Source organism: Impatiens glandulifera, chromosome 7 (genome assembly GCF_907164915.1).
Source record: "Impatiens glandulifera chromosome 7, dImpGla2.1, whole genome shotgun sequence".
NCBI lineage: Eukaryota > Viridiplantae > Streptophyta > Magnoliopsida > Ericales > Balsaminaceae > Impatiens > Impatiens glandulifera.
Window position 1 is genome coordinate 3,113,124 of NC_061868.1, and position 27,304 is coordinate 3,140,427.

At 32.8% G+C, this 27,304-nt stretch overlaps 3 protein-coding genes across 4 annotated transcripts; 2 read left to right on the forward strand and 1 right to left on the reverse strand.

Annotated features, from left to right (window-relative positions):
• The first annotated feature begins 4,558 nt into the window (after positions 1-4,558).
• LOC124910643 (golgin candidate 5) lies at positions 4,559-12,995 on the forward strand. The gene is made up of 20 exons (XM_047451314.1): positions 4,559-4,696; positions 4,923-5,165; positions 5,398-6,404; positions 6,869-6,940; positions 7,054-7,128; positions 7,328-7,442; positions 7,993-8,054; positions 8,165-8,212; positions 9,475-9,759; positions 9,834-9,893; positions 10,000-10,083; positions 10,514-10,579; positions 10,657-10,755; positions 10,838-11,056; positions 11,497-11,611; positions 11,703-11,926; positions 12,176-12,235; positions 12,304-12,417; positions 12,515-12,589; positions 12,680-12,995. Exons 2-20 carry the CDS (start codon positions 5,003-5,005, stop codon positions 12,719-12,721), a joined length of 2,985 nt encoding a protein of 994 aa, XP_047307270.1. The 5' UTR covers positions 4,559-4,696; positions 4,923-5,002; the 3' UTR covers positions 12,722-12,995.
• Positions 12,996-13,951: 956 nt separating this feature from the next.
• On the forward strand, positions 13,952-15,440 carry LOC124946099 (cytochrome c-type biogenesis CcmH-like mitochondrial protein). Of its 2 annotated transcripts, none has more exons than XM_047486666.1 (4): positions 13,952-14,092; positions 14,372-14,540; positions 14,758-14,889; positions 14,975-15,440. In XM_047486666.1, the coding sequence occupies exons 2-4, from the start codon at positions 14,394-14,396 to the stop codon at positions 15,176-15,178; spliced, it is 483 nt and encodes a 160-aa protein (XP_047342622.1). In that variant the 5' UTR covers positions 13,952-14,092; positions 14,372-14,393; the 3' UTR covers positions 15,179-15,440. The 2 variants fall into 2 exon arrangements, with proteins under 2 accessions (XP_047342622.1, XP_047342621.1); XM_047486665.1 differs by having other exon boundaries at positions 14,384-14,540.
• An 8,531-nt stretch (positions 15,441-23,971) lies between these two features.
• LOC124944949 (ATPase 4, plasma membrane-type-like) lies at positions 23,972-26,637 on the reverse strand. Its single transcript, XM_047485297.1, has 4 exons — positions 26,338-26,637; positions 26,058-26,264; positions 25,864-25,983; positions 23,972-24,142 (listed from the first exon to the last, which is right to left on the reverse strand). The coding sequence occupies exons 1-4, from the start codon at positions 26,635-26,637 to the stop codon at positions 23,972-23,974; spliced, it is 798 nt and encodes a 265-aa protein (XP_047341253.1).
• Between the last annotated feature and the right edge of the window lie 667 nt (positions 26,638-27,304).

The following is a 27,304-nucleotide window of genomic DNA, read 5'->3' on the forward strand; positions in this document are numbered from 1 at the left end:
CAAAATGGTAATTGATCATAATGATATTTCTTAGACTTTGTTTGGATTTGAGTTTTTTTTTTTTTAAATTTAGTGAGAAAAAATGGTAATGATTTCGTGATGATGATTTTGAAAAAGTATATTTTTTTTTTTTTAAATAAAAAACTAAAGATATGAATATATATAATAATAAAATAAAAGTAAAATAAAAATAAAAATTTAAAATATATAATATATAATATTTAATATCTTAATTAATAAAAAGTGTGATTGAATGGATTAAAAAAAAATAAAAATTATTAAAGTTTTGTTTAAGTAAAAATGATTAATGTATATTAAAAATAAGAATCGTTTAAGCATAATAATAAATAATGATATTATAAAAAATAGTTGGTTAATAGGTATCGATCTTGTAGGTCTTCGAGAAAAACGATTAAGTTCTCAACCGACTTTCTAGAACGAATTTCAGAAAGCGTCATAATAATAACATTATTAATGATACGCATCACACGAATGCGATCCTTGGAAGTTCGACGATTTATCTTTAACTAAATAATCAACCAAAAAATAATTGTGATGGTAACCCAATTTTGTAGGTCTGTCATATCAGCCACATCAATCCAATTTTTTTAACAATTACTCAAAACCTTGATCATCACTCAATTAATTCTAGTAATACTCCACAAAAGATTTCAGATACTAGTAATTCATCGACAATGCAAAAGTAAGTGAGTTGTCGATTCAATCTCCTCGTGAGTCGTGACACATATGATTAATCATGATATAACATTTTTTCTTGCACATATCATTCGTAATAATTATACTGTGAATAATGCTTCATTCAAATAACGAGATCTTGAATGGATCTTTGACTCTCAAAGTTTCTCTCATCAAAAAATTATATAGAATCATCTTAGCGAACAAATTGTAGCAATGTCCCACATTGAAACTATCAATTTCTTGCCAACACATAACGTTTTGTTTAAACGCGAACACTTATTTACGTCATACCAAAAGTAACTCTATTATGAGACGAACTCTCCCTAATATTTAATCTTTTTTTATATTTAATTCGGCTATCGAAATCACTAGAGCGATGATCAAACATGTCATTAACTATGATATTTCTATATACAACAATGAAAGGAAGTTCATGATATGTCGTATCTAGAATTTTTACACTAGATCAAATGTTGTCTCAAAAACTAATCGAAGAACCATCCCCCAACAATAAATATAGTTTGCGTAAAAAAAACTTTTTCACATAAAACCAATTCTCCTCCAAATGTTTCACACCACTGGATAATTAGACATTTTGGTAAACTAACCAGACAAATATTCTCCATACTTAAATCTGATCATTGATGCTCAAAGACTATTCGACTCCGTTGCAAATATACTACACCATTTTGAAAGAAGAGTCTTATTAAAGAAAACAAGATCTCGAATATTCAAACCTTCTTAATCTTTAAAATATTTAATTTTATCTCAACTAACTAGATGATAAAATGATGAGTTAGAAGATTCTCCATAGAAAATTACACATCATTCTTTTCATTTTCACCGCCACACTCTTGAGGAGAATGAATAAAAACATCATATATGTGGACATATATAACAACACACTCTTAATGAGGTTTAATCGATCCCCTTTCGAGATTAATTTTCTTTTCCATTTAGATAATTACATTCAATTTTAAGAGATCTTGGATCGTAATTTAGTACTCAATGACATACCAAAATAGGTTGATGGAAGACTACCAATTCTAAACTCCAACACATTGGTCAACATCATCATTCTTTTATTCGAAACAAAATTTGAGAAAAAATGTCTGACTTATTAAGAGTAACTCGAATACCGAAACATGCACCGAATAACCATAAAATATATCGATGGTGTTTAAAATTATCTAAGTAGCTTGAACCATTCAAAGCGTGTCATTAGCGAAAATAAATATGATATGGAAAAAAGAATATCATTTTGACCGACAACTCACACCACGAATGAGTCCGAGCTTTCTACAAAAGTATTATATTTTAAGGGTTTCTATAACAATGAAGAACAAGAAAGGAGAGAGTGGATCTCCGATCCCTCTAGAGTTCTCGGAAAATCTCTAAGAAGTCCCATTAAAAATGAAAAGAAGATTAATTCAGCCAATCTATTTCGCACACATTTCCATTATGTCCATTACATCATCAGAAACTTTCAATTGACGTGATCATAAACTTTTTCCCGATGTCTAACTTGACAAAATCACATTTCTCAACTCTTAAATTAGTTGAGTTAAATTAATTACTTGGCTATTAATACGACATCATAAATTTGACGACCTTTGATGCGTTATCTAATTACTAGGTATGACAATCTCTAACACTCTCCGCAATTTGTTGACCAAACATTTTACGACAATTTTATAAAAGGCAAAATGAGACAGATATGCATAAAGTTCTTCACATCAATAGTATCTAGAGATTTACGAATTAGATATATCCATGGAAAATTTTGGTATTTATATCCCCAACTCTTAACCATGTAGTTCTATTATGTTGGCGTACCCCAATTTTTTCTTCTTACACATATCGAACAACTTACTAACAATGTGAATCCGATAATTAACCTCCTCATCAGATAGTTCATGAATCACCTCAGTCCCGTCAATGACATTATTTTCATTCACAATTAATTGATTTTAGCACAGAATATAACACGACCCCACATGAACAAAGTTTTGAGAAGTTTACGCAAATTACTTAAGTTCACAAAGAGGTTATTCGACGGATAACCAACTGATGTCTAACTCACCCACCATGATTACACACGCGATATAAAGTCTTTATTGATCAACCATTTATTTTTGAATCTAAATGGTCAACATGATCTCACCATCACTCAACGTTTCATTAAGATCAGTCGGTGATCTAAACAACTCAATGAAAAGACCTTTTGAAATATATTAGAAACCTTCGAAATATTGATTCACTAATTATGAATCTTTTGATACGGGAATGAACATAACCCCATTACCATTACCTCTCCTAAAGGTGAATTGTTCATCTTTCAAAGGCAAGTCAATAAGTTCAAGGTTTCAATTGTCTCTCAGAACTCGTGCATTAGGCTACTAGGCCTATTGACCCATTTTCTTTTAGACGAGGATCTAACTTCGTTCATGTCTCCTGCAAAAAAAATGGTAATTCTCAAAGACTAGCCACATTTTTAATTAAAAAACTCTGTTTTAAATTGTGAAAGAACTGACCCATAGATCTTAGAAATTATTCATCGAAAATTATCCTCCCAATTTCTTATTTGAACATTAACCGAGTATTTACTCAAACTAACATACATTTATCATACAATTTATCATTCATGTCTTCATTCCATGTCAGAAGAATTACACTCAACGCCCTTACAGAATCAATGGCCTCCCAACCACACAATCGTCAATTACATAGATTCCTGACGATCCACTAATTCATCTTTTAAATTTTAATCTCACTAAAACAATATATGTCGCAACCAAGGGTTCTCATTAGTATATTAATGATGTCTCTCTTTACACCATCATTTATCCCATAAACGTTCCAATCAATAATATTTTTAGTCATTGATAAAATCTAGTCGGAATATCCATTTTTCGATTTCGAGACACACTTTCATACTTACATATAAATCTGTGATAAATCATTTAGCTGCTTCTTCAATCGATAATATTGATATTTTTGAACGAAGAAGAATTTGGATAGAAAGTATACAAAATATGTGGAATTTTGTGCAAATTGGAGCACAATTCAGTCTCTAATTATTAAACATTTATAATTTTTTTATCAAATAATTTAACTTTTGATACAATGACAATAATTGCATCAAGATTGGAAGAGAAGTTAAAATAGTTTTAAATTATTACATACTATCTTTGAACAAAAACTCATTTGAAAACTAAAAAGTAAAAACATAATCAAATATCTGAATGTATATTAAATTATTTTATATAAATTAATATACTAATAATATAATTAAAAATAAAATAGCTCATTAGAAGAGTTCAAATGAAAATAAGCTGTGCCTAAGAGAACAATTATCAAAAATCCGATCATAATGATGAAAAAACTAAATTATTTACATTTTCTTTTTCAAACTTAACTTCACTTTATAGATTTTTAAATATAACAAATAATTAGTAAATTCTTTTCTTTCAAATAATTAATTAAATTGAGAATTTTTTAACTTAATTGAAATTTCAGATATTTTTTTCAAATCTTATAATTTAGGGTAATTAAAACTTACCCTTTATTGAAATTTAATTCAGTAGTTAAATTAGTAACATAATTTTATTTATTTATTTATTTATAAATACCACGTAAATAATAAGTTAACGACGTTTAAAATCATTAAGAATTTTAAAATAAAATTTATTTAATAAAATTTTAAAAATAAAAAATTGGTAAGTTGTATAAGTATAAAAATGATTGATTACTAAGAAATAATAGTAAATGGATTGAATTAAAAATATTAGATCCAAAAACTGAAACGACGACGTTTGCAGATACAATGGTGAAATCTTTGTTTCCTGTATTGAGTAGAAAGAAGCTTACATAGAAAACAGATCGATTGAGCAGGCAGCGATGGTCTTTCTCTCTCATCCCATACCGACGTAAGTGTATCTTCATTTGATTTGATTTCAGAAACCCAAGGATTTGTACCTCAATCGATCTACGTTAGGTAAATCTCAGAAATTCTGATCCAATTAGCAGCTCATTCTTTATTTCTTACGGTTTGATTTCTTTGTATGGCATACGGCATGTTGAATCTTAAGGATCTTAGATATGTATGTAATGTTGAAGTTCTAATTACGAACTGACATTATAGGTTTGCTTCATTACGTAATTCGGATTAATTTAGATATGGATCAAGCCATTTTGTTGTTTAAGCTAACTTTTTTGTACAGATCAATGGTTTTGTATGCAAGGATATTTACGGTATGATCTTGGAAAGTTGGGATCCAACTGTTTGGAACTGTTATAGAAGATGGCCTGGTTTAGTGGGAAAGTATCTCTAGGTAACTTTCCTGATTTCGCTGGGGCGGTGAATAAGTTAAGTGAGAGCGTCAAGAACATTGAAAAGAATTTTGATACTGCTCTTGGTCTTGAAGAGAAGCAGCAGGAATCTAAGGAGTCTGGCAGCAATGAAGGTATTTTTAACATACACGTAGACAAAATTGGCATTATAATTTATCAGTCGATTAATAGAATAGTGTCATGTATATCATGGAAGGTTTCAAATCTAAAACTTGAAAATTTGTGCTATAGTGAAGTTTAGGGTTTTACATAGCAATAGCATCGATGTTTCATGGATATGATAGTATTCTAATGTCAATAATCAGACCCAGAATTTTGAATTATCTCTTGCTTTACTGATATCAGGTTCAGGGTTATGGCCTGTCATGTCTTTTATGAGTGGGAATAAAGATGATGAAAGTAATGATGAGTCTGGTGAAGAGACTAAATCTGTTGAGTTTTCATCTTCTTCTAAGAAAAAGGAAGAAGATGAAAGTGACAGCTCCACAAGTTCTGCTACTGGACATAGTAGACTCGGTGAAGAAGTTTCCGAGTCATCCGAAGTCACTACAAGAGGAGCAGATTTGGCGGCACAGCCAGAAAAGTTAGGTGCATCTGGTCCTGAAGTACAACAGATACCTGATGAGGAACCTGAAACCAAGATGGCTCAGGCCATGGAATCAAATCCAGTTATTAATCTGCATCAGGACATATCTGCAGCGGAGTCTTCTGGTAGTTCAGAGGTACAAGAAGCAAAGGTAGAAACTAATGAATTAAACCCTGAAGGTCCTCTTCTGCCACCTAAATCAGATGATAATATCAGTTTGTTAGAGGGAGAAAATGAACAACATTTGGAGGAAGAAGTAGGGAGAGTTTCTTCAGTTAGCACAGACAAACAAGATAAGCAAGAGGAAGAAGTAGCCGAGGAAGTTCATTCAGTTCACACTGAAGTCCCAAATGAACAAAAGACACAAGAAGAAGGGGAAGTTGAGAAAATTTCTTCATTTCAACCCAAGGATGTGGAAGAACTGAGCCAAACTGTAGTGAGAGTAGAATCCATTGACTCTGTTTCTCCTATTCTTAAGAGGACTGAAGGATCTGATGAAGAAGTTGGTGGTGATCCTTCTAATATTCACAGCACAGATGATGCTTCAGGCTTGGCATCTGATCCTGATGTTAATAAGGATGATGCAATTGTTAAATTAGATCAAACAAGTCACCAAGCTAGTGGATTTGAAACCGTCATCAAAGAGGAATATGTTAATTCTCCAAGAAATACGCCTAGCAGTCTTGATTCTTTAGAACTGGAGAAGTTGAGGAAGGAAATGAAGTCAATGGAAAGAGCGTTACAGGGAGCTGCCAAACAATCTCAAGTAAGTAGGCTCTTACAATTGCATGGTAGATGTGACTGTACTTGGGTAACATAAACTGACTTTGTGATTAATTTCTTTAATCTTAGTTGGTAATTTTGACCCTTAATTTTAATTGCGATTTCTAATTCTTTTTTTCCATTTCTTCTTTCCTGAGATACTTCGACTCCATGTATATTCTTTCTTATAGGTTGAATGTTTTTGTTAGGGAGAAGAAATAACATAAGATATATTCAATATTTGGTAAACCAAGTTCATCTTAAGAAGAAGAAAATCCCTGGGTGTGATATAGTTATATTCTTGATGACTGAATAGTTCTGAAAGACTTTATTTTTTCTTTCTAATTTGTCTGCTACTAAATATCTTAGACACAGTGTTATTGAAAGAGCTTTAGGACAAGGAATAGTTGTTGCTTATTGAGCTCATGTATCTTATTGATATTTCATTGTGTACTTTTTTCTTCACAGGCAAAAGCAGATGAAATTGCAAGGCTGATGAATGAGAATGAGCATTTAAATTCTGTAAATGAAGATTTGAGGGTTAGATTTGTTTGTTATTATTTCTTTGGTATCAGAGACATTGCTTCAACAGTACACATGATCACTAATTCTTGTGTTTCCTGCATCATTGTGTCTTTTCTCCTTTTTGACAGAGAAAGTCTAATGAAGCAGAAGTTGAGTCACTTCGAGAGGAGTATCATCAAAGAGTGTCAGCTCTGGAAAGAAAGGTTCAAGCTTGGAGTCCATTTGTTGAATTTATTCCTGCTTAAATTGATTGTCTAAGGATATGATTTTCCTTTATTTTCAAATTTCTTTTTGATGGATGTTTATTTCTACATCTGTAGAGCAGTATCTTAAAGCTTAGTCTTTGATTTGTGTATTACTGCAACGGTTGTCAAGATCCTCATTTGTGTATCTTGATTTCAGGTTTATGCTTTAACAAAGGAGAGAGATACACTACGCAGAGAGCAGAACAAGAAGAGTGATGCTGCAGCTCTTCTGAAGGAAAAAGATGAAATTATCAGTCAAGTAATGGCTGAAGGTACGATACACACTTCGGATAATGACTTACTATTTATTTCAGATTCTTTTGGTGGTTCTTTGCCTTATTTTGTTTTTTGAAAAAGGTCAACTTTTCATTGAAAGAAAACGTAAGATGTGTTTAATGAATTACAGATGGGAGGGAGGAGAGAAACAAAAACAAAAGAACAGAAGGAGACTAAAAACCTCTATTTTTATGTGTATTGATAATGCAATATGTTAATATATTGAAAGTTTTGAGGGAACAGGTTGGAAGTCATTTGCTTAGCAGCTTACTTGCTGAAAAATAGCATCACATTTTGGCAAGTTTGTAACATTCAGAATCCCTTGAACCTGGCTGCTGAAATAGGGTTACTAATTCATTGTCATTTTAGGCAATTCCTGAGTCGGCAACATGTGAATTGTGATTATGATAAATAATTGTTTGAGAAAGAGTTCTGAATGACCTAATTAATTTATGGCTTCTCTTAAACAAAATATGACATGATCTTAATCTTTTGTTGTTTTGGCTCATTGGAGCCTGATAGTGGATCTTCGTTCTTGATGTTCAGGTGAAGAGCTCTCAAAGAAACAGGCGGCACAAGAAGCTACCATTAGAAAATTGAGGGCACAGGTAAGGGACATGGTCCTGACTATCTAATTATTGGTTCAGTTACATGTCCATAATGCTACTATTTCCTTCTAAAGAAGTTTGACTTTTCTTTGTTTTTTACTGAAAACTAGATAAGGGAGTTTGAAGAGGAGAAGAAAGGTTTGAGTACAAAGCTGCAGGTGATTGGATTTGACTTTGACTTATGCTTTTCATTTTATCGTGTGATTTGTTGGTGTGTATTTTTGTCCAGGTCTTTCTTTTCCTTTTATTTGGTGGAGTTTTCCTCTGGTTGAAAGAAAGAAAGGGGAAAAAAAGAGGGAGGGAGTGTTTTCTTTATTTAAACAGTAACATAAGAAAAATCTACATTGAATCTCCTTTTGCACGAGAAGCTCCCATTAAGAATGACAATAAATTCATACACTATTTTCACGGTCCTATGGAGCATGCATTAAAGTAATACAAAATATGAATTGTTCTTAGTGATCAATCGGTGGATAATTGTAAAACTCATTATTTGGCTTTACATCTGCAGCGCTTTTAGTGTAGATAAGAGAATTAGGAAGGTGAAACAAATGCATCATAGAAAAAAAAAAGAATGCCACATCGTATGTAGTACTAGCACTTTTAGGATTATTCAATTGTCATGCTAGTCTTATATCTTCTTGTTGGTAAGTTTCTCCTATGTTATAAGCTCCCATGTAAAACATGTTTCTCTCCATTAACAATTTAGTTCATCCTGCATAAAAATAGAAAAGAAAATTTGAATTCATCTTTGCTCTTGTTCACACTGAAAGCCAACCCATAAAACTACTTTACCCACTACTGGTAGTTTAGATGGTAAGAGACTTGGACTATAAGGGGCTTACCACTCTGAGGTCTAAGGTTCGATTCTTATTCTAAGCACCCAGACTCAATGGGAGTAATGGCGGTTGGTTGATGTGCTAGCGTCCTGAATTAATTGAGGTGTGCGCAAGCTGGCGTAGACACCCATGGTATCACAAAGAAAACATAAATTACGTTTCCTTTCCATCCTTGGTCTTGTTTACACTGAAAGCCACTCCATAAAATTACTTTTCGCCAATATATTAAATAACATTTTATAAGAGCATCTTGGCTTCCATAAAAGGTAAAGCTTTTATGTATGTACATTTTTTATAGCAGTAATGACAGATACTTAAATTAGAAAGAAAAAGTGGAACATAAAACAATTTAGTAATAGGAGGCATTGCTGAGACATCAATGTTCAATAGGTGCCATTTACAAGTTCATCTCATATGAATTTAGTCCTTCAGTAGTGCGTTTTTATTGATCAATTTGTAAATCTCAGGTTTGACATATAAATAAATAAATATATGGTTTGTTGTGTTTCTTAAAAAGCTTTAATCCTGTTCATAGTTCAGCAGACCCCAAATGGGTAAACAACATTCTTCTACTATTTCAGGTGGAAGAGAATAAAGTAGAGAGCATAAAGAGGGATAAATCAGCTACAGAGAAATTGTTGCAAGAAACAATAGAGAAACACCAAGTGGAACTTGCAGCTCAAAAGGAATTCTATACCAATGCTTTAAATGCTGCCAAGGAAGCTGAAGCCTTGGCAGAGGCAAGAGCAAATAATGAAGCCAGAACTGAATTAGAGAGCCATCTTAGAGAGGCCATGGAGCGTGAAGCTGTGTTAGTAAGGGAACTTGATGAACTGAGACAAACTCTAACTAGAAGCGAGCAGCAGGTATTTGAGCAACACCATGTGTTTTTTTTTCCAATCTTCAGTTTGTCAACTTAATTTTTTGGTCATTTATGCAGGCTTCTTTCAGAGAAGATATGTTGCGTCGTGACATTGAGGATCTTCAGAAGCGTTATCAAGTGAGTTTTGTATTTTTCACATTAATACATTTTAACAAATTTAGGGTCATGGTTAATTTGTTCATAGCAGTAAAATAATAATGTATGGCTCGTGGTTGACATGCAGGCAAGTGAGCGTCGATGCGAGGAGTTGATCACACAGGTTCCTGAGTCTACAAGGCCTTTGTTAAGGCAGATTGAGGCTATGCAAGTATGTTGTACACTATAACATATTACTTTCTTTTTTTCTTGAAATGTTAAGGTTTGTATTAATAAAGTTGTCGGCAATGCGGCCTCTAATAATACAAACAATATTGAGGTAGCTAAGTGACAAGAGTCTTGAACTTAAAGATGTTGAAGTCTCAACAATCAAGTTCAATTCCCATTGAAAGCACCTTGATTGAAGTGGGGGTCATGGCGGTGTGATGTTGTGCAAACCTCCTCCAGGGAAAAAAATACCTGATCTCATAAAAGAATAATACAAACAATATCTCTACGAAGTCTGGTGATTCGAAAATTATTCATTCAGCAACTCAACCATAAAGTCATGTTGAACTCGTGCATTATACCAAATTACTATTATTATTAATCCTGTGGAGAAAACTTTTTGAATGCCTCGCTTCCTTCTCAAATTCTGGCAGGAGACGATAGGAAGAAGAGCAGAAGCTTGGACTGCTGTTGAGAGGTCCCTTACCACACGACTTCAGGTTTTCCTGGAATTGTCTAATCCCTCTATTTAGTAATCTGATGTCATCAATACTTAACCAAAATTTTCATGCTGCAGGAAGCAGAGGCCAAATCAGCCGGTGCAGAGGAAAGAGAGAGATCTGTTAATGAACGGATGATGCAAACCTTGTCCAGGATAAATGTCCTTGAAGCTCAGGTTAGGCTACTTACAAACGGCAAGATTATTGTTATTTTTGTTTTCCATAGAATTCCTAGCTTATGTTGCCATGTCTTTGCAGATATCATGTCTTCGAACTGAACAAACACAGTTAAGCCGTTCCCTAGAAAAAGAAAGACAAAGAGCAGCAGAAAGCAGACAAGAGTTCCTTGCTGCAAAAGAGGAATCTGAGACTCATGTAGGTCGTGCAACTCAACTTGAAGAAGAAATCAGAGAGCTCAGAAGAAAGCACAAGCAGGAATTACAAGAATCACTTGCACATCAGGAACTTTTGCAGCAGGTAAATGAAATGGGTGGCCAAGGATTAATGAACTCTATTAACAGTCATCTAGTCTACATACAAGAAATAAGTGAACCATGAGAGTTGATCTTACGAATATTTACACAGAATCTGCATATGCTATTTGGAGCTTGTTTGATGTAGTTTTTTTTAAAGAAAAAAAAAACTTCTTATGATTAAATCTTGTTTGTTGAAAAAGTGGATTATTTGGGTTAAATGATTAAAATATCCTTTGTGCTTAATATTAAAATGTTAAAAATAAAGTAAGAGTACTTTGGTATTTTGATTAATTACTTGTTTTGATAGAGTTATTGATGATAACCCTTCATCAAACGAAGGCCCTTGAAATTGGAATGGAACTTTCATTTTATTTAGAACTATTCCACTTTTTTATGGTCAAAGATTTTAATTCTCCATTTGCATTTTTCATGATTTCCCAGGAAATAGACAGGGAAAAAGTTGCCCGTTTAGAACTAGAAAGGAAAGCACGTCTACAGTCATCAGCTGCTGCATCTGAGCAAAGTCCAGTAAAGAGCAGATCTGCCTTTGAAAACGGTGAAAGCTCTGGAGTCCTTATTAGTATATGATGGTGTTCCTATTCTCCCTTACCTGTTTGATGTGAGTTTAAAGCTTATTTTGTGTACAGGAGGAAATCTACCCCGCAAACTTTCAAGTGCCACCAGCTTAGGCAGTATAGAGGAAAGTTTCTTTCTGCAAGCATCTTTGGATTCTTCTGACAGCATCTATGATCGTAGAAATTCTGGAGACACGGCTGTAAGTCCATATTTTCTAAAGAGCATGACCCCCAGTGCTTTTGAAGCTGCCCTACGCCAGAAGGAGGGTGAATTAGCATCGTATATGTCTAGACTGGTATGGGAAGTGATCTTCTATTTCCTTTCTCTTTAAGACCTTAGGTTTTTAATTATGAACTTTTGGTATGAAGGTGTGAAATGTTTGAAAAGATGAAAAGAATTTGTTTGTGCAACATAATTTCTTTTGTGTAACCCTTTTTATGCCAATTTTTTTTCTGATTTTTTTTTTATTTTCTCCATACCAAATAGACAATATCTGATGTTCTCTTATAATTAATGCTGGAGTTTTCTCTTTTCTTTATCTCAGGCATCTATGGACTCTATTCGTGATTCTCTTGCTGAGGAGCTAGTTAAAATGACTGCTGAGGTTGGTCTCTGGTTTTGATTTGGTTTTATTTTTGTGTTATGTTAATGTGTTGAATCCACTGTCTGCAGTGTGAGAAACTACGAGTTGAAGCGTCCATGCTGCCTGGCATTCGAGCAGAGCTTGAGGCACTAAGACGAAGACATTCAGCTGCACTTGAACTTATGGGCGAGCGAGATGAGGAGGTATATTTGATTATTTTTTTTTTAAACTAAGTCTTAAAAATCCTTATAAATTAGAGAACTATGTTAAAGAGAAAATTTGAATTAAATTTGATTGCAGCTGGAGGAACTCCGAGCTGATATAGTAGACATGAAAGAGATGTATAGGGAACAAGTGAACATGCTTGTAAATAAGGTATCAATCATCACAAACAATCGTTTCTATATGTAGCTCGACCATGTTTGTGTTTGTGTTTATGTTTGTTAATGGATGCATGCATTGCAGATCCAGAGTATGGGTTTGTCAGTGGCCAGCCTTACAAGATGATGATGAAGATGAAGAAGCTACTCTTTTTTGTGGTACAGTTTATGCATTATAAAGATTCATTCATTTGGAATACATACGAAACAAAAGGCGGCTGTGTTTGATTGGTAATGTGTTTTAAAAAACAAAAAAAATGTTGTGTTTTAAAATTTTACTTATTGAGCCCAAATATTTGCTTCCTAGTTAATTTGTTGTTTCTCCCTCGATGTTTTAATTAGTAGTGCAAAGAGAAAAGGGTGGTGAATTTACTCTATAGAAATTGAATCTTGTGCCTCTAAAATACATATATTTTTGCTCTCGTGAACTGGATCCTGATGTGAACTAACGGGAAATCTTTCCGTTTGTTCCTACTCACGGATAGACTACATCCCTGTTGTTTTTCCTTCTTTTGATAGCATACTACTTTGTTTTTAGCGGCACAATTGACTATGGCTAATGGCTATGATGATTCTGTAACTCGGTTAAATGGTAATTGTTATAGGCTCAATTTATTCGATACTAGGAACAACGCTCTGATTTAAACTATAGTTCTTGGTATTTGGGGTTTGTGCTACCTCCCAATGAAAAAAATTTCAGTCAAAAAAATAAAATTGAAGAAGTCTGGTAAAATAAAAAATAGCATATTAGAAAACAGTGCTTTTGTAAATGTAGTTTTACTCTTAGGTTAAGTTTGAATAAATAAAATTATCATTTGAATTGGAGTTCAGAATTATAATTTTAAAGAAAATTATTTAATCTTCTATTCATTACAGTTTTCTTTAAGCTTTATTAATTATACAAATCACAATATTAATAAAACATTTATAGACTTTGAAAATTTTCATAAAATAACAAAAAAGTGAAATTACAATTCTGTAAATAGGAAAGGTGAATTAAAAATTAATAAAAAATATTTTATTATTTTTAAAATTATAATTCCAATTTTTAATTTAAATTATCAATAAATAAGAATTGCATCAACCAACTATAACATTTAAATTCTGAAAAAAATAATGCTTATGAGTTTCTTAGAATTTATTGTGGTTTTATAATTTTTATTAATATTAAAAATTGGATAATTAAGAGTATAAAAAATCAATTTTTTTTAGAATGTAACCTAAATAAGATTGTTATTTTGTTATTTTTTTTTATTAATTATTGTAAATAATTATTCAAAAGAATAAATATATTTTTATAATTGTTGGGTTTGATATATAAAAGTAAATAAATATGATTAAATAATTCATAAGATTGGAAATATCAAATATGATCGCTGAATAATGTGAGCGACTATTTCTCCTTCCTTCCGCCGAAGACATTCATCGGACGGATCGCCGGATACAGGTTCGGCGTAGCTCCTTCACCGGAGTCCGGCACCGACCAGAGAAGAAGAAAGTGAGTTTCTCTCTGTGTCGCCTTTTCTATCGATCGTTATTACGTAGGAAGATACGTTATATGCATTTTCTACGGTTACTACTTAATGAGTTAAATCATCCAGTTTATTGTAATTCAACATCAATTTCATCATTCATGTCATTAGTAGTGTTCTTGATGTTGTTTTGTTTTCAATGATTGAAGTGTATGCCATGTGTTCGATGAAATGCCTGAATGGAATTTGGTTAAGCTTATGCTGATAGGTGATTGGTTTGGTTTAGTTTCATAAGTTTGTAAAAGGAAATTTTGTAGGGTTTCACAAATGACTAGTGAAGATGATGATTCAGTAACGAAGGTTCGAATTGAGGATGCCAGAGCAAGAAACATTAGTCATAATGTTCGTTGCACCGAGTGTGGTAATCAATCCATTGAAGAATCTCAAGCTGATGTCGCCATTCTTCTTAGAAAGGTTTTTACTTATTTCCTCTTTTTGCCTGTTCTTGTCATACTCCCCAAGTTATTTGAAATTGAAAGTATTTCTAGATCATGATCCAAATCATAGTATTTTTGTTATAAAAGCTATTATGTAGATTACTTTGTGATAACAAATAAGATCCATATGATTGTATACTTTGTTTGTTTGATGGCAACTTCTTGTATGATCCAAAATAGTGTAAATGCTGCAGTTAATTCGCGATGAAATCCGAGCTGGGAAGAGTGATAAAGAAATCTTCAAGAAACTGGAGGATGATTTCGGGGAAACAGTATTATATACCCCAAAATTCGATTGGCAAACTGCATCTTTGTGGTTGTCACCAGTAAGTACGATTAAGTTATAGTTATATTGGCCATATTTTCTTTTCCAAAGTAAAAAGATTTGGTTGGCGTTGGTTATTGGAATAGGTTATAATAGCAGCAGCTGCAGGTGGAATATGGAGTTATAATCGGCACAGGAAGAAGACAAACGTGCATGTAATGGCATTGGATCTTATTCGAGGAGTTGCTTTGACTCCAAAAGAGAAGGAAACCATGCTCGATCTCTTAACTCCTCCACCTCAAGAAACACCTATAACCCGTTGGTTGAAACGACAGTTTTACCAAAAATAGGTACCTGTCTTGTTTTTCTCGCAGTCTAGATTCTTTTGGGAATTCCAATAAGGCTTTTGGGTTTCATAAGACAAATCATTAAAGAGACTTTTTGGAAACTCAAGTTCTCGTTTTTGCCAAATATCACTTTTTTCATACAAAATGTAAACAAAATCACTGTCAACTTTTGAGTGACAAAATATCATTTCTTATTTCTTGTTGATCAAACCATTCTCTTTGACTCTATCCCTTAAATAATAGTGATTGTGGATTATCTTTTGAATTCGTCATAAGTGACAAGAAATAAGTATAACCCGATTTTGTCAAAATTAAATGTGTTGAAGAGACCAAATGTCTTGGACTCTCGGTTTCAATTTTCATTAAGATCGCTTTAAATGGACATGAGATAACTGTGGGGTCATGATAGTTTCTCAAAATTCAAAAAAGAAATTGTTTGTAATGACAAAACGTGCTATTTGAACTCTCATTTCATATATTTAATGTGTTAATTTCAAGTTTAATTAGTTATAAAGAGTATATTTGTTTAACAAGTTCAATAGATATTTTGAGTCATTCCTTCTTTAACCTTCATGTGACAAACAAAAATGAAAGAGAAGAAGATTCAACACAAGGCTTTAAAATATAGCATAATAGAATATGTGGCGACAACTATTCTTTTAGCATCTAGTTAGCTAGAAACATACCAAATTAATAGACCTCATAAACAATAACACATGATTAAGATTAAGTCTGAACCTTAAATATTTGCCAATCCATTCGAAGATGCTTTCATCTCATCTTCATCTCCGTGACCACCTATCTCCAGGGCTAAACTCTTTTGAAAAACGATGTTCGCGAACATCGTGATTATCCAAACGTCGTTGAGGGATCTCGATTCCATCTCGACGAGGACTTAACTCGTGAAGATACATCATGTGATGGTTATGATCATCATCACGATAACCTTTAACTAAACGGTAAATGATGAAGCAGATCAGGAGGATTCCAACAAAAGCCATGGCCCATATAACATAAGATCCAATAGAAACATGTTTGCATCCAAAGAAGATGAAGAAACCTACACAGGTCATGGGAGAGATAAAATTTGACTCAAGATATTGTGTTTCTCTTAATAAACAAGTTAAAGGATCTCTTTTTGTATGTAGAGAACACCTTTTTCTACTTCTTTTTATTTTCTAAATTGAAAGGACATAATAGAGTTAAAGTAGTAAATATTGGGTTTTTTTCTTTTATAAAGGGAAGTGGGTTGTGACTAATAATAGGGTAACCAAAAATTTGTAGCAAAGTGTAGTGAATGCGATTAGGAAGCCTAATTCGTTTATTTGTTTCTCTTCTTTTATTCATAGTTTCTTTTATCTTTATTCGATCAATATTTCTCTCTTTGTAAATATATATTTATATATTTGTGTTATTTATATATTTTAAGAGTTATAACAGAAATTTTTAATAAAACAAATAATAAAAATATATATATATATATATATGTTTTTAAATATATATTATATTTAATAATATATATATATATAAGAGAGAATAAAAAGTTAAATATAAAAATTATTATTTGTTTTTTTAATCTAATTAATTATTTCTTGTATTAATAATATATGTATAAATCAAATTAATAAAATATTTAAATATATATATATTAAATTATAAATAAAAATTAAATATATATATATATATAAATATATAACATAAACCAGTTTTTTTTAACTCTTGTTTCTTTCTTTTCTTAACACGTCAGGTTAGAACTTCTCTTCTATACTACTATATATTATATTAAATTTTATCCTGTTAGTATTTTCTTTTTATTTATATTAAATATTAATATTTTGAATAATAATAATTTGAATTTAATCATTTTAGTAATTAAAAATTTATCTCATAATGATTCAATTTCAGTTAAAGGAAATATTTATAGTAATTTTATAATAAAAAATTTAAGAAAAATAAATTATTAAATACTTTTCTTAAGTAATAAAATGTTGACAATAAAAATTTATTAAATATTTTAAGTTAGATGTACAATTTAAAATTAAAGAGAGAAATTGATAAACATTATATTTTTAAGGTGACATGTCCAGTGTCACATTATTTGTATGTCATATCTGTTATAAATATTTTGTTTCCTATCGTTACTCATTTATGAAATACCCAATTTGAGAAGGCACATCAGTTTTGATTGAAAAATAAATAAATTTATTAAAATATAATTTATTTTTAATATCTTATTGGGATATTAATTTAAATTAAACAATATTTTGAAATATATTGTAATGATGTATATATTAATAAATTTAATAATATTTATTTGTTTAAATTTTACTACAATTCTAAGTATTTTAGATATACTAATATATTTTTTTAAACAAATTTTAAAATCATTTTGTAATCTCCATTTCTATTTCTCTATTAAAAATGAATAAATGTAAGCATATTTCATTGTTGGGATAAAAACAAGATCTCTCTACTTAACACAAGTTATTAAAAATTCAAAATTACTCAAGCATCTTAAAATTAAGGCACTTTGTGTTGTATAATATAGTAGTATAGACTATAGATGTCATAGTCCTAATTATAAAATTGTAAATTTGCTTTAAAAAAATTATAATATTTTAAATATCAAATGATCATATGGTTAGTTTTTAAACTAAAACTTAGTTAGTACAACTTCCTAATTTTGATTCTTTCCTAAATCTGGATGAGCCCTCCCCCATTGCAAATTGGTAATTAATGTTGATAAAAGGATCCCTAATAAATCATTTTGTTAACTCTACATGACTACAATAGTCTAAGTGTTAGAACATATTGAGATATCTTGAGAAAACTTTACCCAGGAAGTAAAATATAACTAAAAGAATGGAATATATATAATATAACTAAAAGAATGGAATGGGCAGCAATTTCTAACCCGACAATGGGCATGTATTTCTTAAGTTCGAGTCGAAATCAGGTCGACTCATTTAACTTAATTAATAAACGGGTTAAAATCGAGTCGACATGAAATGACCGGATTAGTAGACCCTTTAACCGATTTATAATTTTTTTTTATGATTTTCTGTGTCATTCACTTATTTTTTATTTTTTTTTAGATTTTTGTAAGTATATATGTAATTTTTTTTTAATTTTTTTATTAGTGTCATTTTAACTTGAAATAGAGATTTGATATTAATTAAATCGGGTTGAGTTCGAGTTTAGTCAGGTTAATCGAGTTTATGTTAATGTTATTATTTTGATCCGAAACTACTTAACCGGTTAGGTTCAGGTTAATATCTCTTAACCCGCTAATTGTTAACTTGAATCCGCTGACTAGGTATATATGTATTATAGAAATATTTGTGTGAGTAATGCTACACTTCTGATAATCGAATATTTGATCCTTTAAACCAGACAGTTTAAATAAACTGTGTTAATGAGTTAGTTTAGTTTTTAAATTTGTAACTTGTGATTCATATATCTTAATAAAACAAAATTAAATTTCATGACTTAACCAATTATCTACCCAAAAACAAACAAACTCCAAGTGGGCATATGAATATATTAAAATCAAATAAAGTCTGAGATTTTTGAAAATGATAAAACAAATTAGATAGATATATAGGGCGTGATCAAAAGATGTCATATTGCTAAAGGGAAAATTTGACGAAATGATTTGTATTCGTAGTCACCCCATAAGTTTTATTGCTCTGATAACCACTTTAGATTTTGCGAAGTGAAAAAAATGTGAAAAGTCCATAATACCCTTACTATTTAATATAACTTTGACATATTTTTTTCATTTCTCTTCTTCTCTTTCTCTCTTTTCCCGCTCTTCTCCTCCTTATCTCTAACCCTAAACGGCAGCGACGATAATGAGCACGACGAGCACTGTGGCAACTGATACGTTTGTTGTTTATTTACACCATCATGATGTTCTGATTCGTTTCTGTTTCTCGATGGGACTTCCTTTCGTGTTACGCGAAGGACTTCCTGTTACGCGAAGGACTTCCTGTTATGCGAAGGACTTCACGTTACGCGAAGAGCCTTCCCTTAAGTTTAGGAAATTGGGTTGGTTGCTCCAGTCTGCTTTAACTGGTGAGTGTCTTCCTGTTACAAAATCTGCTAAATCTGCTGGAGATGTAAAAGTGATTTTGTAATTCAATGTCTGATTAAAGATAAGATTTATTGACGATAAGTTTCAATAAAAGAGATGATGATCTTAATTGTACGTGTTACTCAACATAGGCATGCATTTGAAATCTTTAATTTTTTTTAGAATGAAAATCTAATTTGTTGGGTGTGAATGCGATTGAAGTTTGACTCAGTCCTCTTGTTTATTGATTCCGTTGCACCACTATCTCACACAAAGGAGGCAACCCTCTCACTAGCATCTAAACACCACAAAGGAATTTGACCTCTGCCTTCCACCAAGAGAGTAGTATCTATTTATATTATTAGGTCAAGTCCAATAAGCGGGTTACTAGAGATTGGGCCACAATGTTGGGCCAACCAATACCCAACAATCTCCACCTTTGGCCAAAAACAGTGCAAAACATAATCACGGAATCACAAGACACATCATCGCCAATTTATTACCACCGAGGAAACAAAGAGAATAAATACCCAAGGTAAACTCGTATCACAAAGACCAGGGGCAAAGGCACAAAGCATGCGAAAATCACAAAGATCAGACGCAAGAGCACAAAGCATGGGAAAATCACAAAGATCTAACGCAAGAGCACAAAGAATGTGAAAATCACAAAGATCAAATGCAAGAGCACAAAGCATGCGAAAATCACAAAGATCAAACGCAAGAGCACAAAGATCTAACGCAAGAGCACAAAACATGCGAAAATCACAAAGATCAAATGCAAGAGCACAAAGCATGCGAAAATCACAAAGATCAAATGCAAGAGCACAAAGCATGCGAAAATCACAAAGATCAAACGCAAGAGCACAAAGAATGGGAAAATCACAAAGATTGAAGGCAAGATCACAAAGCATGCCATTCCCATAAAAGACGAACCTCAAAGAGTTTTCCCTAAGTCAAAATTTAAAATCCGTTGACACGAAATAAATTTTTCAGCAGGTAGACACTTAGTACCCATATCAGCAGGATTAAATTCTGAAGGAATTTTCTCTAACTTAACAATGTCCTTTTCAACAATATCCCGAATGTAATGAAACCTAACATCAATATGTTTAGTTCTATAATGAAAAACAGGATTTTTACATAGTTGAATAGCATATTGACTATCAGAAAACACAACCACATTTTTGTCAAGAAAACCAATTTCATACAAAACAGCCCTAAGCCAAATTGCTTCCTTAAAGGCTTCAGTGGCAGCTACATACTCAGATTCTGTAGTAGATAAAGCAACAATGGGTTGAAGTTGAGACTTCCAACTTATGCAAGAGCCACACAAAGTAAACACATAGAAAGTAGTAGACTTTCTATTATCCCTATCATTAGCATAATTGGAATCTACATAACCAACCAACTTTGTACCTACAGAACACTTAGAGAAAGTCAAACCAACATCAACAGTGGTTTTTAGATATCTCAAAAGCCATTTCAAAGCATTCCAATGAGGAATACCAGGGTTAGACATAAATCTACTCAAGCAACTAACTGTATATGCAATATCAGGCCTAGTACTAACCATGAGATACATAACAGACCATATTGCATTAGAATAAGGCACATTCTTCATTTCAGTTATTTCAGTTTCAGTCTTAGGAAACTGATCCTTACTTAACACAAAGTGGGAAGCAAGAGACACATTCACAGATTTAGCATCAGACATAAAAAATTTACTCAAAATTTTAGCAATATATGCACTTTGATTCAACACAAGAGAAAATTTTGTTCTATCTCTAATGATATTCATGCCCAAAATCTTCTTAGCATCACCTAAGTCTTTCATGTCAAAATTTTCACAAAGCGATTTTTGCACATGCATAACAGACTTCAGACATGGGCTAACAATCAACATGTCATCCACATACAATAAAAGAAATACAGGCACAAAGTCTATATTCTTGAAGTAAAGGCAATGATCAGAAGAACTTCTTTTAAACATCAAAGATTGCATGCACTTATCAAACTTGATATTCCATTGCCTAGGAGATTGTTTTAAACCATACAAGGCTTTTTTTAACAAACAAACATGATCAGGCAACTGGGGGTCAACAAACCCCTCAGGTTGATGCATATAAATATTCTTATCAAGTTCACCATGTAAGAAAGCAGTAGTAACATCCATTTGCTTCAATTCCCAATCAAAGTGAGCAACTAAAGCAAGCATAATTCTAACAGTAGTGAATTTGACAACAGGAGCGAAAATTTCAGCATAATCTATTCCCTCCTTTTGAGTAAATCCCTTGGCTACTAACCTAGCCTTGAATCTAACTTTTTCAGACTCTTGTTTCACCTTATACAACCACTTGCAATCCACTAAGGAGCAATTATGAGGTTTATGAACAAGTTTCCAAGTATCATTGATTCTTAAGGAATTCATCTCATTATTCATAGCAACAATCCATTCAGTAGAAAACTTAGACCTCAAAGCTTCTTTGTAAGAGTTAGGCTCATTACAGTCTAGGGATTCAAACATGTTAAAAGCAAATTCAGACATATTGCAATCATTCAAATTATCATCCCTAAATCTAGAAGGCATTATAACAGTTCTTCTACTTCTATCCCTAGCAAGTTGATAGTCATGCAAATCATCAGACAAATCATTTGAATTGGACAAAACATTTGAATCATGCAAATCATCAATATCATGCATATTATCATGCTCCACCTCATTTGGAGCATTCACATCATGTTCAACAGGTTGATCAAAAACTACAGGCACATGCTCCACCTTATTAGGAGCATCATTAACAGGAGTGGGGAAAATAGACAAGCAAGGAAAATCATTCTTATTAAAGACAACATCTCTACTTATCACAATCCTAAGCCCAGGTTCACTCCTATCCCAAAGCCTATAACCTTTTACCCCTTCAGGATAGCCTAAGAACACACATTTCTTGGACCTATGTTCCAACTTGTCAACCTTCTGATGCACATAGCCAACACAACCAAAAACTTTCAAGTTGCTCAAATCAGGAGGTTTACCTGAAAACACAGATTTAGGACATTTCCCTCCTAAGGGAACACTAGGGGACCTATTTATTAAATAAGCAGCAGTATGCAAAGCATCCCTCCAAAACTTCTTAGACAAACCAGATGACGCTAACATAGCTCTCACCCTCTCTAAAAGTGTCATGTTCATCCTCTCAGCAACACCATTCTGCTGTGGTGTGTATGGTACAGGCCTATGTCTTTTAATACCCCAGGTAACACATAAATTATTCATCTGTTTATTACAGAATTCAAGACCATTATCTATTCTAAGAGTTTTGATTCTCTTACCTGTTTGATTCTCAATCAAAATCTTCCATTCTTTAAACTTTTCAAAAACATCAGACTTATGTTTTAAAAGTAACACCCAAAATTTCCTAGAATAATCATCAATTATGGACAGAAAATATTGGTTCCCTCCATGTGTAACAACACTAGAAGGACCCCACACATCAGCATGTAAATATTCAAGGATATCAGTACACTTAGACACATTTGGGTAAGAGGAGATGGGAAAACTCACCTTATGTTGTTTTCCTAGCACACATGATTCACAGAAGGGGATGGGGGACAATTTATCACTACCAAAGTGACCACCTTTATGCAAAATTTCTAGACCTTTGTTACTCATGTGACCTAATCTATTATGCCAAAGAACAGATTTATCACCAATCACAGAGTTCACAGAGTCACAAGCAGTCTAAGCATGACACACATACAGATTGTTCATCTTTTTAGTAGTAAAGATAACAAGAGACCCACGTAAAATTTTCATAACACCTTTCCCCCACTTTCCCTCCAAACCATCATTCTCAAGAGATGCACAAGACAACAAATTATAACGCAAATCAGGAACATGCCTCACATTCTTCAAAGTAAACACAGAGTCACAAGAGAACCTTAGACATACATCACCTATTCCTAACACTTTGCAATTTTTCGAATTTGCCATAGACACAAAACCATGTTCAATCTCTTTATAGTTGGAAAACAAATCTCTAAATGGAGTCACATGAAAAGTACAACCAGAGTCAACTAGCCAATCAGATTTGCACAAAGAATTAGATAACACAGAGTTTAAGCTAGCATAATCACATAGATTATTAATCATAAAAATATCACCCATATTGCCCTCACAAACCGCCAGATTAGCATTTTCAGTATGTTGATTTCTCTTAGGCTTAGGACAGTCCTTGATAAAATGACCAGACTCATGACAATTATAACACTTTTTAGCACTAGACCTAGACTTAGATCTGCTTTTACTAGCAAGATGAGATTTCTTACCAGAACTCTCATTACTGACATTCTTTTGGGCATTCGACCTACCCTGAGATCTACCCCTCACATGCATGACTTCCCCACCAGAATGTTTACCCCTCTCAGAGTGTCTCAAATCTAACTCCTTGCTTTTAAGACCATTGACAACAATATCAAGAGTGACACTATCTCTACCATACTTAATGGCAGACTTCACATCATTAAAAGAATCAGGAATAACATTCAACAAGACAATAGAGGCATACTCATCAATGTTCTTATCACCACACAACTTAATATCAGAAATACGTTTAGTGAAAATATCTAGATTATCTTCAATGTCCTTGGACATATCCAATCTAAATTTAAAAAACTTTTCAAGTAAAAACATTTTATTAGGTAGAGAAGTTTCAGTATAAAGTTCAGACATTATCCCACAAGGTTTTTGCACACTCTAAATTACCAATTTTTCTCATCACAGAATCAGATAAATTCAAGTATATATAGGCACAAGCATTTTCATTCATTTCACTATTTTTCTCAACGGTATCAATAACAGCATAAACCTGACTAACAGCTTTAAAACATTTTTTCTGAATCAAAACACATTTCATTTTTTGTTTCCAAATGCTAAAATCAGTTTTTCCATCAAACGGAACCATACCATATTGATTAACACCAGACATGCTATCAAACAAATTAAAAGCAATCAACAATCAATTGGCAGAATTTAATAGGAGGGTTCAAGCTATGATACCTTGCGAAACTTAAAAAAAGTTTCGACTTACCCACCCCGCTCGGGGATTTGCTGCTTCGTCTTCTCAGCAGCGGCACGACAGCGGCACGATAGCGGCACGGTAGCGACACGGCAGCGGCACAGCAGCGGCACGACAGCGACACGGTAAAGGCACGGCAGCGGCACGGTAGAGGCACAATAGCGTCACGGCAGCGGCACGGTAGAGGCACAGTAGCGGCACGGCGGCGACTTTGATTCTCAACGGTCGCGACAAACGCGACACCGACAACGGTTGAACAAGACAACAATGACTTCTTCTCCAGAGGCGGCAGCGACTTTCTTCTTTCTCCAGTAGCAGCAGAAGCAGAGAATAAAAGAAGAGGATTAAGGAAGAAACAAGGACAAATCTACGCTTACTAGTGAAGATAACTTATATCCTCCAACCCAATCTCAAACTTCAATTACAAACCCTAAACCCTAGCTCTGATACCACTATTGGGTGTGAATGCGATTGAAGTTTGGCTCAGTCCTCTTGTTTATCGATTCTGTTGCACCACTATCTCACACAAAGGAGGCAACCCTCTCACTAGCATCCAAACACCACAAAGGAATTTGACCTCTGCCTCCCACCAAGAGAGTAGTATCTATTTATATTATTAGGTCAAGTCCAATAAGCGGGTTACTAGAGATTGGCCACAATGTTGGGCCAACCAATACCCAACATAATTAAATATTAGTATTTGTAGCAATGTGAAAGTGTTTGATATGTTACAAAAATAGCAAAATTGTGGTGTTTCTTATATCTCATTAAAATAATTATTCAAGTAATATTATTCATCATTCAACTGAAAAAATTATTATATGTTAATGTTCTGAATATAAGAACTTGTGGTTGTTAATGGATAATTTATTCTTAATCGGTGGCGAGTCTCTTTGATACCAATTAGGATCGATTTGTTTTTTCTCTTATCGACGGTTAAAACGGTCTGTAACCATTGGTAGTTAATCGTCAATAACAGTTAATAACTTCTATTAAAGTTACTGCAACGAATTTTAAACAATATTCAAAAGTTACAGATAAAACGAGACTAAATTAAGTTATTGAAAATTTTAAATGTTTATTTCAGTAAGTTTTCATTATACATGTGTTATATAAACTTATAATTTTCAACATGAGATACATATAAGTATATTATTAGAAGAAATAAGATAAGACAATAAAATCACATCTTTGGTGCATTATCCTAATAATTATCATTCAACAATACAAACTTCTATTAGACAAGAGAAAAGAAAACCTTGAACTTCCAAATCCAAAACTTGGTTATACATTAAGTCTAATATTACTATTTGATACATCTTATACAAAAGAAATACAGAAAAGGAGGTGTACAATTCATTGCGGGCATCATTTATATCTTCGATCCTTGGCGACTAGAAACGGCCTGAATGTTAAAATCAATCCAAACAACACAATCATATTCAGCGCAAAGTAAACCATATGATCCCCTAACAATCATATGCAACATTTTTATGAATAAACTCAAAACGAGGAAATCATGTCCAACAATAAATTACCTCAATAAGGTTTTTGTCCACTGTTAACTTGTTCAATGTCAAAGTTCCAGTTTTATCACTACAAAGAACATCCATGCCTGCCATCTCTTCTATTGTTGTCATTCTTTTTGTGATTGCCCCCTAAAATCATTCAATTGATTTAATAACACAATCATATATTTATGAAGACTAATATGATATGATTGTTCACAAACCTGTTGAGACAAACGATGTGAACCGATTGTCATTGTCACGGATAGAACAATGGGCATTGCAATGGGAATTCCACCTATAAGCAGTACTAGCAGATTATCAATTCCAGTACGGTAGGATCGACGTTGAATAAGGTACATCACAATAATCTCGATCAACATCCCCACTGCAATAGAACATATGCAGAAATTCCCTATGGCAGTCAAGACCTGTGTAACAGAAATTAGATTAATTATGAATGAATGAATACATTTAAAGGTGACAAACACCAAACTGACATACCTTTTGAAAATGGCCAACTTGATTTGTCCTGTCTACTAGATGAGTAGTTTTACCAAAGAAGGTATGCACACCCGTGGCAATCACAAAAGCTTCGATTTCTCCTTGCTTGCAGGTAGAACCAGAGTAAATCCCATCTCCAACAGATTTTGTAGATTTTGTAACGGGAAGACACTCACCAGTTAAAGTAGACTGGAGCAACCAACCCAATTTCCTAAACTTAAGGGAAGGCCCTTCGCGTAACGAGAAAATCTTCACGTAACGAAAAGTCCTTCGCGTAACGGGAAGGCCTTCGCGAAACATAACCGAATCAGAGCATACGAGAAAATGAAATAAAAAAACATTCAACTTAGAATCAAAAATCAAGATTATCTGCAAATATCATCATTGAGAATATGAACAACCAATATGAACAATAAGATGAACAAAATATGAACCACTATGAACCAATATGAACAACTAATATGAACAATAAAATGAACAAAATATGAACCACTATGAACCAATATGAACAACCAATACGAACAATAGGATGAACAAAATATGAACCAATATGAACAATAAGAACAGATTAAATCGATTTAGGGTTTAGGCTTGATTAAGAACATAAATCGTTTGAAATTAAGATAATAGAAATAAGAACATAAATTGATTTAGGGTTTTCAAATGAAGATACTAGAAACATAAACATAAATCTATTTAGGGTTAGAGTTAGGGTTTGAAATAAAGATCATGGAAATAAAAAAATATAAATTTGTATGATGAACATAAATCGATTCAGGGTTTGGGTTTTCTTATCATTGATGTTTTGCGCCGCTGTCGCCGTAGCCGCTGCCGTCGAACAAGAGCAGAGAGAGAAGAGAGAGAAAAGAAATGAAAAAAATTTAAGTATTTATACAAAACTCTAATTCAGTTCGCGAAACGCGAGGTCCCTTCGCGTTACGCGAAGAAGGTATTTTCGTTTAAAAAA

Coding starts and splice junctions, on each gene's coding strand:
- LOC124910643 (XM_047451314.1), top strand. CDS start 5,003: ATGGCCTGGTTTAGTGGGAAAGTATCTCTAGGTAACTTTCCTGATTTC. Junction 6,941..7,053: donor CTGTAAATGAAGATTTGAGG/GTTAGATTTGTT, acceptor CCTTTTTGACAG/AGAAAGTCTAATGAAGCAGA. Junction 12,418..12,514: donor TGGGCGAGCGAGATGAGGAG/GTATATTTGATT, acceptor ATTTGATTGCAG/CTGGAGGAACTCCGAGCTGA.
- LOC124946099 (XM_047486666.1), top strand. CDS start 14,394: ATGACTAGTGAAGATGATGATTCAGTAACGAAGGTTCGAATTGAGGAT. Junction 14,541..14,757: donor TCGCCATTCTTCTTAGAAAG/GTTTTTACTTAT, acceptor TAAATGCTGCAG/TTAATTCGCGATGAAATCCG. Junction 14,890..14,974: donor CATCTTTGTGGTTGTCACCA/GTAAGTACGATT, acceptor TTATTGGAATAG/GTTATAATAGCAGCAGCTGC.
- LOC124944949 (XM_047485297.1), bottom strand. CDS start 26,637: ATGTTTCGCGAAGGCCTTCCCGTTACGCGAAGGACTTTTCGTTACGTG. Junction 26,265..26,337: donor AAGTTGGCCATTTTCAAAAG/GTATGTCAGTTT, acceptor TCTGTTACACAG/GTCTTGACTGCCATAGGGAA. Junction 25,984..26,057: donor CACATCGTTTGTCTCAACAG/GTTTGTGAACAA, acceptor GAATGATTTTAG/GGGGCAATCACAAAAAGAAT.